The sequence below is a fragment of the Nuphar pumila genome, chromosome 2, assembly GCF_984573655.1.
Source record: "Nuphar pumila chromosome 2, dmNupPumi1.hap1.1, whole genome shotgun sequence".
NCBI lineage: Eukaryota > Viridiplantae > Streptophyta > Magnoliopsida > Nymphaeales > Nymphaeaceae > Nuphar > Nuphar pumila.
The window spans coordinates 84,806,671-84,818,613 of NC_143250.1; the positions used below are offsets into that span (position 1 = coordinate 84,806,671).

Below are 11,943 nucleotides of genomic sequence, written 5' to 3' on the forward strand. Positions count from 1 at the left end.
GTAGAGCGCATTTGTGAAGTCAGATTTAAGGAAAACATAAAAAAAACCCTTCAAAAGCATAATTAACATGATGGCTTGCTAAAAAAGTGGTTAGCAGCTACTACCTTGGTTCTCTCTTTATACATGTAGGGTAAATATTGGCTACTAATGAAGGTAAGAAACTAATGAGTAAAAATTACTATTTTCTTTAAAAGTTTTTATTTATTTTTAGATCAAAGTATTATGGATGTGATCTACATGGTTTATTTGTTAGAAAACTTGTTTTGAATCATATGACTATGACAAGTAATTAGGTTTTTAAAGGAATAAAAAAATCAACAGCCCATAATGTGCCAAAATTTCATAACTCAGAAGATCACATTTTTACATTGAAAAGTATCATTCAAAACTTGATACTTAGCAAACCAATCATGATGAACACATCTATGAAATTAGATAGAGTCCATTCTAACTTGCACTTTTGATTTCTAACTCATTAGTTCCTTACCTTTATTAATTGCAAATATTTATAAGAAAAATATTTACAACTAATGAAGTTAAGAAACTATATATTGAAATGAAAATAATAGGTGCAGGTAGCCAATATTTTACCCATAATATATATATTTTATTTATATGAGCTGAGCTCATCCGAGCACTCTGTGTTCAGGTTTGGACTGGTTTAAGCTAAGCAACTCGCTAGCTACACGAATTAATGACAAAGGAGATCAAGACGAGCCGAACCGAATCGAGTACGAGCTGCTCAGTTCTTTGACCAGCCCTAATCACATTTTTTTTTCAATATGAAGATAAAATTGATGGTTTTCGTCGGAGACAACTTCCACATACCCATAACACCCTTTCACTCAACAAAAACATCAGCGGGACCCTTCCTGTGCGGCCGTTTCCTAAAGGGTGATTCAGTCATTTTAAAAAGCGAAATGCCATTCTCATTCTCCTGCCCTTCACACGCTTGCCTCTATATATATATATATGCCCGAGGCGCATAAATACGAAAAAGACTCCCAGAGATAGACAAAGAGGAAGAGCTCTCAGACTCAGAGCTCGGAGGCGATGGAGCGAAGTGGGTGGGTTTTCAGGAGAGTGGGTGTGGTGTTGGTCTGGTGGGTCTGGGTTGCCTCGGGCCTCCGGTTCTCGGAGAAAGGGGAATTCAAGATCCTGCAGGTGGCCGATATGCACTACGCCGACGGGAAGACGACGGGTTGCCTGGACGTGCTGCCGGATCAGGTGGGCGGCTGCTCCGACCTCAACACCACCGCCTTCATCGAGAGGATGATCCGAGCCGAGAAGCCCGACCTCATCGTCTTCACAGGTAAGTCCCAACTTCCAACCTACCTCTCTCGGTCTCTCTTAACCACCGTCCGTCTTCCTCTCTAGGTTTCATACTTTCCTTTGGGTTCTGATCGGGAGTTGCTGAGGGAGGGAGGTGTTTTTCTGAAAATTTAGGGGACCCTCTGTGTCTTGGTGGAATTTTTGTTGGCTCTGAGGGTGATTGAAGGTTTCCGTTGGGTGCTCCTTCTCTACCGCGTATTGTCCGATTCGATCACGAACAGAAAAGGTTTACGTCGTCTATGTGAAATTACCGCGAGTTCCCTATTCTTTTTTTAAATGACGCCTTTGTGGTTCAAACGAGCCACCCCCAAACGGCGAGGGTGGTCTGAACCTGATGGACCTTTCGAGTTTTTGGAGCCTCTTCTGCCAATTGGTAGTAGAGAAAGTTCACTCTCTCTAACATTTTCCGGTAACATTCCGGTTCCAGATAACCGGAATACTTTCCGGACCACTATTCTGGTTTCCGCTCAATCTGGTGCTGTGTTTTATGGTTAAAGTTGAGCCTAAAATCAGTCCAATCAGATTGAACTTTGAAGGCGTTAATGTAAATGTTAGGTTAAAGTTGAGCCCAACATTTTTTTTGCCATGTTGAGAACCCTCACCGAGAACAGGACGGCTTAACGGGCCCGCCACCTGCTAAGTAAACCATGAGTGGGGTCACCGGCACCCGAGCTCTTACTGAGTCAAACGGTGGGAGTCGAACATGGGATGAAGGGGTCGGCACCTTCACCCCAAGCCTCCTACCACTCGGGCAACTCGGGTGGGTGTAAATAAACATCTTATTGTCGGTAAGGACTCACCCCAATGGTAGCGGGAGCTCCGGAAGAACGTGTTGACTCGTTTGTCTCAGGGTCGATTCTCACTGGGTGTGTTATTGCCTTTAACTGGTGGGTGGGTGGATAAGTGCTTGGGTGTCGGTGACCTCACCCAGGGTTTACTTTGTAGAGGGGCGGGCTTAATGTTGTCAGTATCGCCCTGAATCGTTGGGCCACCCATTCAGCCGTACCGGTTCTCAATGACGGTTTCGTTTAAAAAAAAGTAGGATATGGGTACTAGAACCGTAGAGGGTGCATCGTTGATGTCATTTGACATGGTCTTGACATCACAACTTTCCGGCATTAGTGGGTTATACTGGCAAATCTTGCTAGATTTATGAAAATCATGCAAAAATATCTCAAAAAATGTTGGCAACCTTATAGATGTGTACGCTCTTTTAATGAAGTTTCAGACCTCTTAAACACAATGAAAGAAAAAACAATAAGAGAGAAAAGAGAGAATGAGAGACAGAATAAGGAAAAGAAAGACGAGAGTGGAATAAAGGGGCATGAGCCCCTTTCTTAGGGTTTTTGTTAACTTTCTCAACCTCCCAACCCTTTTAAATTCATCTCCAATTCCAGCCCAAGGTTTCTAAAAACATTTTTGTAAATTTCAAAAATTAATTTTCTTGTTAATCTCATGTTCTAACTAGCTATATATTTTTTTAAAGTTTTAAAGCTTGTATTATGTAAATTGCATAATATAACTATACAGTATATATATATATATATATATATATATATATATATATATATATATATATATATATATATATACAAATCGCTGTGGGGCTCGTTGGAGATCCCAAAGCACTATAAATCATAGTTAAAAGACCGAACAACACTATAAATCATTGTGAGGCTCGTTGGAGACCCAAAAATACTACAAATCATAGTAGGGACTCATTAAAGACCCAAAAAAATCATAACAACAATTTGCTAAATAATATTGCCAATCAAATAACGATTTGTTGAAGAAGTGCTACAACAGTCATGATATAGGGGCCAAAATCAGAACATTTATAAAATCTGGATACAAGGTTCTGGTATTTAATAAAAACAAAATAGTAATTAACCATGAAAAATTCTGAAAATTTACAGGAATGAACTAGACACATAAACGAAGAGAACCCGTTTTACAGAATTGAAAAATGATCTCCCATTAGAGAAATAAAATTCAAACAAAATGGATCAAAATCTGAGTCGTTAAAATGACACAGGGTGACAGGGTTATGGTTTTCGACCCAAAACTGGTATGAAAACTGGTATGAAAACACCATCAAGTTGAACGATGCTACCCACGCTGGGAGGAGCCCTCAGACCCCCCTTTTCTGTAAGGGTAAAAACTTTGAATCAGACTCCATAACTCTTCAAGTTGAATGATGCTACCCACGTTGGGAGGAGCCCCCAGACCCCTCTCCTATAAGGGTAAAAACTCTGAATCAGGATCTACAACTCATTTAGTTGAATGATGCTACTCACGCTGGGATGAACCCCCAAACCCTCCTCCTGTAAGGGTAAAAACTCTGAATCAGGCTCCACAACAGTCAATGTGCAGGTCAGCCGGTGCTTGATGGAGCAATGTAAGATCTTCTGTTGGATGTGCATAGAAGCAGAAATAGAAGGGAGAGAGAGTGTGAGAGGGTTGATGTTCATGGCCTCCTCCAGGAGAGATTTCTTTCTCAGATAATCCTGCAGTGCAGAGACTGAGTCTTAAATAATCATCTTCGGGGCACTTAAGTCTTTACAACCACTCCTTTTCAAGAATCGTTATTTTTTTTGGCACCAATGAAGAAGAGGGTACTTAAGTCTTTGCAATCGCATCAAACTCCAACGCTAATTAATGCTGACAAACATGAGGATACGAGACACACATGCTTATGTGGTGCTCTTTGGGACCCCCGAGCATGAGATGTAGCTAACTGCCCTATTGGGGGAACATATAACCTGTTTTGATTGTCCCGTGTGGGTCATGGTTTTTAATACAATATTTTTCCGTTCAGTTGTTATTTGACGTTTCTGGGATGACTGCCAACACTCAAACAGTACTCAAGGAAAAACCCGGACGGAGATTCATTGTCAACTAAACTTGGCAACTCTTATCTTCGGGGCGTCATGCTTTAAGTACATCTCATTATTCAATGTGGGTCACGGTGGTTTTTTAGGCCTTTCTTTCTTTCTGTCTCTGTCTGAGAATCACGGGTGACAGAAAGACGTTTAGTAGCTCAAGATGGGAATGAAAACTTAAGTTACCAACGAGAATATTTTCATTTCTAGGCCTTTCTTTTCCCTTGAAACTTGGAAATTGGTCACCAAACAGGAGATAACATCTACGGTTTCGACGCAACCGACGCCAAAAGATCCTTGGAAGCCGCATTTTCACCAGCAGTTGCATCAGGGATACCATGGGCAGCTGTTTTGGGGAACCACGACCAGGAATCGACGTTGACGAGGGAGGGAGTGATGAAACACATTGTGACCATGAAGCACACGCTCTCTCTTCTCAATTCCCCATCAACTGCATCTTACAATGGTCAACAAGAACACCAGATTGATGGGTTCGGCAACTACAATCTGGAAGTCCTAGGGGTCGCTGGTTCGAAACTCCAAAGCAAGTCAGTTTTGAATCTCTACTTCTTGGACAGTGGGGATTACTCCACTATTCCTTCGATTCCTGGGTACGGTTGGATCAAACCTTCTCAGCAAGTTTGGTTCCAGAGGACATCCTCCCAGTTGCAGGTACGTTTTTGGTGGTTCTGCTTTCTCATTCTTTCTTTGATTCAATCAGTCACTTTTTTTTAAGTTGTTTCATTCAAAATGGTTGTTTATGCTCGTGGTGGTAAATGTCAACTTCCCCATATTATTCGATTCAATTATCAATACCAAGCATGCATTCCAGGATGATAGACTAATTAAAGAAATGACTACCAGCCAGGCATTCTTTAACATTCGGAATAATATAGTAGTGAATCGTGAGGCTGTAATTCCATCTAGCAAGTTTGTTGTTTATGTTCTGAAAGAAGACACTGGAATAGCGATCCTGCTGTTCTCATTCAAAAATCTTTGTTTATGCCTACAGAAGAACTATACAAGTGCACCAGATTCTCTGTTGGAAACAGCACCGGGGCTAGTTTATTTTCATATCCCCTTGCCGGAATTTTCCCTATTCGATGCCTCCAACTTGACTGGTGTAAAGCAGGAAGGGATCAGTTCTCCGTCAATAAATTCAGGCTTTTTTACCGTGATGGTGGAAACCGGGGATGTGAAGGCAGTGTTTACAGGGCATGATCATGTGAATGACTTCTGTGGTAAACTCTCAGGAATAGAGTTATGCTATGCAGGCGGTTTTGGTTACCATGCCTATGGGAAAGCAGGGTGGTCTAGGAGAGCAAGGGTGGTCCTTGCTTCCTTAGAGAAAAACAAACACAAGGGTACCTGGGGTGGAGTCAAATCAATCAAAACGTGGAAACGTTTAGATGACAAGCATCTCTCTACGATCGATGTACAAACGTTGTGGCAGAAGGACCCTTCATCTGGTATGCTTGGAAAATAGTTCCTTAATTTCTAAGCTCCTTAACCATAAGAATATGGAACCATGCTGTGTCCAGTATCATGAAACTAGCTTCTTCCAAAATATGTTGTATAATTTATGAAAGCACCCTGCCCATAAAACTACCTCGTGTGCTCTCAGGCAAGTTTAACCCCTTTATCACTACCTGCCTGATTGGCCAGGCGGGTTCTTCTACCTAATGGATATGGCCATCTGAACTATGCTCAAGCCTCTGATCAACAAAGTAAAACTCCATTAAAAACAATGCATGATCATGTTATTAATTGTAACTTAGAGGCTGATATATTTTTGAACAATGAAGCATTGCCGTGAAAATCTTATTTTATTGATTTGATTTTAATTGCATAAGTCTTCATTTGGTTTCTGTTTGCAGTTAAGCATTTTGTTGCATGCACTCAACGTCTCTGACGTTGAGAAAGCCTTTCCGGGTTTATGCCTTATGAGCTAGAATATTTCACAAAAAAAATATGTTAATTTCAAACAATTGGATTCCGCATTTTCATAATACTATCTGCAGTTCAAATTCGACCAAAGCAATTATACTGTCCCTTGCTCATCAATGTGAGAAAATCCCCATATGAAGTGTATGTCTTTAGTACCTTCCTGTTTCAAGTTGGAAGAATTGGAATATGAGTAGCCATAGTGAGTCCAAGGTTCCAGTTGGATGTTTGCCACTCAATCGCTGTAAGCTTTAGGTTTTCACAGTTTTTGTCTGTCTTCCGAGCTAGAACACTAAATATGTCTGCCTTTTTCTAAGGCAAGTCCTCTTATTTTGTTTCCAGAAATTTGAGGCTGGGACAACCCAGGTCGAAGTTCAGATTCTTTCAGGTTTGCCTTTGTTTTATGTTTTGGTTTGCAGTTTCTGTTGTATCCTTGGTTTCTAGGAGTCCATACTGAAACAGTTAGAACATTGAAGTGCTTCCTACAGATTCTGGATAAAACCTTACATTCCACAAATTCCTGAAAAGTGTGTTGTCATTTACTGACCAGTACACAACAGTAGTTACAAGAAAACCAATGTCACATATTCCTTTATAGCACTGATTTCTTGATAGGATGATTTTTTTTCCTGTCTTGACTATTCTTCTTCAAATCATGTCATGGTCCATTAGCCAGCCCGCCACACCTGTAGCCCCTCTCAAACCTTCATGTTCTTGGTTTTATCTAGAATGATCATCCTCTGATAGCCCTCTGCTTGATCAAATGCAAGACCAACATCAGTCAGAGAAATTTCATGGATATATAAAAAATTTACATCTTCATCTGCTTTCTCCTTCTATCCGCAGTCATTAAAGCATCCAACAAAGGAATGGAAACTCTGGCAAATGTTAGCTGGAGTTTCATGTTGGAACAATTCTTAAAATTCACTGAATTTGAACTCTTAAACCTGCTTCTTGTCAGCTCAGTTTGAAAGACATGGAAATAATATGGTCCGGTACAAATTTTCACATGATACAAAGTTGTATCTAGGGATGGCAGTGGACCGGGGCGGGGGGACAAGGTCTCCACCCCCACCCCGTTTCAAAATCCGAACCTTCATCCCCGCCTCCATCCCCGCACGGGGATGGATTTCAACCTCCACCCCCGCCTCCATCCCCGTTTCATGTCCTCCATCCCCAGTCCAAACGGGGGGGGATGGTGTTTTCCCTTAGTCTATAGTCATCCCTTAAAGGATTGGGGACGGGGCGGGGTGGGGCTAGGCGGAGATTGGGACGGGGCGGGGAAAAGCTTAAGTCCATCCCCACAAGGGGATAGATTTTAGCCTTCATCCCCCGCCTCCATCCCCGTTTCATGCCCTTCATCCCCTGTCCAAACGGGGCAAGGGGGGGGGGGGGGGGGAGCCCCGTTGTTCCCCCGGTCCACTGCCATCCCTAGTTGTATCGAAAATACCATTCTCAGGAAGAAAAACTTGTGATAGTTTTTAAAATATCTTAAGTATTATTAGAACCTTGGAGAACTGAAAAAAAAAAAAAATTGATAGTTATCAAATGAAAAGAAAATTCTTAAATTAGTAAGAAAATATAAAATCAATAAAATCTTGATATGTTAAAACGAAAAAACTTACTGTTATTTTATTGTGGTTCAACTTTTTGTGAATTGATTGTGGTAAATTCAAAAACTCACCCATAATTTACCCATAAAACACATTCATGTGCACCTCCTTCCAAAACATGCTTTAAGTCGGACCATTAATTTATCAAAACCTAAGTCCAGGGTCCCATCTCTCTGAATTTATGTCGAACTGTACTGATAAAATAAGTTGGAATTGGACTCCCTCTCTCTCATGTGGCTCATTTTTTCGTGCAGGACAGCGCAGGAAGAAAATAACTTCCACCAAAGTATGATGTTCAAAACTGTATGAGGTTTGGAGCCATAAAGATCGATCAACCAGGGAAGAAGAGCACTCCAAATGCAACCACAATGTTCAGCCTATGCTTTTATGTTTCTTTTTCCCTTTTTGGATATTACCTTGTGGGACATCTGTAAAGTGTTCATTGTATTGTGGATTTACAAGTCTCTGTTGGCATAAAATGTTTTAAACAAGGTAATTTCCGCATAATCTCTATTTTTATTTGGGATTCAACTTTAACATCACACACTGCCAGCTTCAATCGCTATTAATAGAAGGAACAATTTTTTACTATATTGATCATTTTACATCCTCAGATTATGGGAGCTCTGGTTAAGATTAATTCTTCAGGACCTTGGCATCACTGCCATGTCTAAGTCCTGTATCTGAGTACTGTCAAGGGCTGTTTTCATTGCAGATGTCGAGATTAAGGTAATCACTGGCTGGATGAAGGAAGGGGTACATGAAACCGCCTATTCTATCTCATCTGTTAGTTATTGATGCATTTACATTTTTGAAGGATGAGTTTGATTCTGAATCACAATCTACATAGTCCCAGACAGAGTTCTAATATGTGGCCTGGATCCACTCCAATTGGGTAAAATATATTGATTTTCATGTGTACAAATTAAAATGGATCCAACCAGATGTGAGGGTTTTATGAGGCAGAGGGCCGCTTAATTTTTGTTGGCAACTTGTTAAAGTTTCAGTTGTTCTTGCTAAGTGTATATGTAGGAACACAATGAATCGCATCTGGTTATATATATGGGTCAGATCAACCCAGGGGTGGAGATCAAGCCAGGCAGGGCTGGCTGGATAAGGGCCCCACAAGCCCAACCCACATTGAGGCCTGAGCCCGGCTTGCCAGGCCCTATGCATTTTGCACATGGGCCTGGCCTGATTAGGGCCTGATTATCTAATTGGGTTGGGCCAGGCCCGACTTTATTCAGGCCTGGGCTGCAAAGTGCAGCTGAGCCCATCCCGATTCGAGATGGGTGCATGTGATCCTCGCAAAATTTTTCCTCTTTGTGACTTCTCTCTCTTCCTTTTTTTTTTCTTTTCTAACCTCTATTTTCCTCCTTTTTGAAGGGAAGAAAATAAAAGAAAGAAAAGAGAAGAGAAAAGAAAGAAAGAAAGAGAAAAGGGAAACTGTTTTGCGCGGTCTCACTTGACCTTAATTTGAAAACATTTAAAAATTTAACTCGCCTCCGTTTTGAAAATTTGCGAAAAAAATGGGGAGACGGGATTCGCTCGTCGGTACGAGGTTCGACCGTTCTTGACGCCTTTACCAGGGGTAATCGAACCAAGGATCGAGTCTATGCCTTTTGCTTTGCCTAAACATAATCTAAGAATTTATTCTAACTCTAAATGCACAAAGAATCATGCTTGTGCAATGCGAGAATGTTATGCTCTTTTGAAAAGAAGGTTTTAGAAATTTCCAAGTATTCTGAGATGAACTTGGTACGGGAGTGAAGAAATGTTTAAATCTCACTTAGAACTTGAGATAGATCAGAGAAGTAGATCAGAATTTTTTGAAAAAATAAATGAGGAGGAAATGACTTGAAGCTTTGAAAATAGAAGGAGATGAAGTTTCAAAGTTTAAGAAAGATGGATTTTGAATCTGAATTTAAATTTTAGGAAAGGAAATGAAATGCTTGAGATGAATTTAAATTTAGATTTTGAAGTTTGAAATTTAGAATAGATCTGAGGGATCCAAATGGTATTTAAGAATAGAAATTGATTTAGGGAGTTCAGATGAGATCTGAAAATGGAATTGGATTTGAAATCTAGAATTGGGAATGGAGATTGGGTTTCGGATCCTAAAATAGATTCGGATCTGAAGTCTGAGATCCAAAGTGTGATTGAATTCTGGATCCTAAGATGGATTTTTGGATCTAAAAGCCTGAGATCCAAAGTAGAATTGGATTCTGGATCCTAATTGGGAATTGGATCTGGAGTCTGAGATCCAAAAGTGAAATTGGACTTTGGATCCTAAAGAGGGATTGGATTTGGAGTCTGAGATCCAAAAGTGAAATTGGACTCTGGATCCTAAAGAGGAATTGGATCCGAAGTCTAAGATCCAACATGAGTGTTGAATTCTGGATCCTAAAGAGAAATTGGATCTGAAGTCTGAGATCCAATATGAGTGCTGAATTTTTAGAAAAAATAGACTTGGAGTTAATTCAAGAATTTCTAAGTCTGATTTGAGTTTGGGAAAAGCGAATTTTTAGAAGTTGAATGTTGAATATACAGATGAATCCTAAGTCAATTTAGTCCTGGGATTTGAAGTTTGAAATGAATCAAGAATCTCAAAGTTAAGATTGAGCCTTTTGGTTGGAGCTTTTGAAAATGAATTTGAATTTTCAAAGTAAAATTGAACTTTGAAAATGATTTGGGATTTTTGAATATGGAATGAAATTGAAATCTCAAAGTTAAATTGGACTCTGAGATGGAAAATGAAATAGAATTTGAAAAAGATGAACAGGATTTGAAGATTTGATTGAAGAAGATATTTACATCACTTGGAGTTTTGAAAAAATAATTTTGAAATATGATGCAGTTCTATCCTAAATGATGAATGATTTAAAAAGAATTTTGAAAAGCTATTTCATTCTTTGGATGAATTAAAATAAGATTGAGGATATAATACATCCTTGACTATGGTCATTGAATGTATTATATAATAATCTATATTTAAATTCAGGTGAAAAATAAAATACATTTTGGTGCTTTTATAGAGTTTAAAATGAAATTAACTCTCAATATACCCTGACTATGGCCATTGGTATATATATTGAATTAATTCTAAGTTAAACTCTAATAAAATAAGAAAATATTTGAGTAAATATGATGAATTTTGAAAATGGATCCAGTGTTATTTCGTAAAAGATAAAAATACTAAGATTTGTCCACACCCTGGCTATGGCCATTGATGTGGATCATCAACTTAAGATTAATTTACCTCTTACGAAATGGTGCACGTGTCATTCGTGTTTCACCATTCGTGAGATTTTTAGAAAATGAAAGATAAAAAAAAAAATGAGATGAAACAAGTAATTCCTATGGTATATACATGCTCATACATTTTAACCTAATGCTTGAAATTTAATTTTCTCATTCACACCTAATTCATTATATTGTTCGGGTTTAGTTCAAAATTTACAAGAGTTACTAATTCTAAACAAAGAAATTGCAATTCTTATGAATCTCCTGCAAAACAGGATTATCATCACATAAAGTATAAAGAGCAATTTTATAAATTCTATTAAGGCTAGACATACTCGATGATACCTAAATATCTATGAGGGAATGGATACAAGTATGGGATACACCGAATTTAGTGAGAAAGCATATATTGTAATGTATGTGGCAAAGCCAAGTGAATGCCAATAGACTGAACATATGTTAAGACTGATATTAATAGGTGCTATCAGATCCTGAAATTGCTACCATGCATACTTGATAAGACAGTGCTAAGAAAACATCAAGGGCCAGTTAAAATATTTTATGGTGAAGATCAACAATTGAAACGAGACTGAAAACCATTATTCCATAGCAAGCGAAGGCATAGCAATGATTAATTGAACTTGGTCGCAGGGTCCAAATACAAAACCTAAGGATACAACACATCATCTAACAGACTGTTCTTAATATAATGTTGAGCATGTGATCCTACATTTATTTAATACACAGCTGATAGCCTAACCATATGGTACACTAGTCCAACGAATGATATATACAGAATGTCGCTTAAGTGACAATACTATCTATGCCTAGGACAGTGAGAATGAACACGATGTTTGGTGACTGATAGGAGTCGGCCTTAGTGCTATGACAGAGTATGGTGGGGGTTGGATGATGGACAATGCAGCCTA

General features: G+C 39.2%; 1 protein-coding gene across 2 annotated transcripts; it reads left to right on the forward strand.

The window, feature by feature from the left end:
• The first annotated feature begins 978 nt into the window (after nucleotides 1-978).
• Nucleotides 979-8,360, forward strand: LOC149845905 (putative inactive purple acid phosphatase 29). Of its 2 annotated transcripts, none has more exons than XM_089997786.1 (4): nucleotides 979-1,312; nucleotides 4,468-4,886; nucleotides 5,227-5,683; nucleotides 8,026-8,360. In XM_089997786.1, exons 1-4 carry the CDS (start codon nucleotides 1,054-1,056, stop codon nucleotides 8,061-8,063), a joined length of 1,173 nt encoding a protein of 390 aa, XP_089853912.1. In that variant the 5' UTR covers nucleotides 979-1,053; the 3' UTR covers nucleotides 8,064-8,360. The 2 variants fall into 2 exon arrangements, with proteins under 2 accessions (XP_089853912.1, XP_089853911.1); XM_089997785.1 differs by having other exon boundaries at nucleotides 1,022-1,312; nucleotides 8,031-8,360.
• Nucleotides 8,361-11,943: the final 3,583 nt, after the last annotated feature.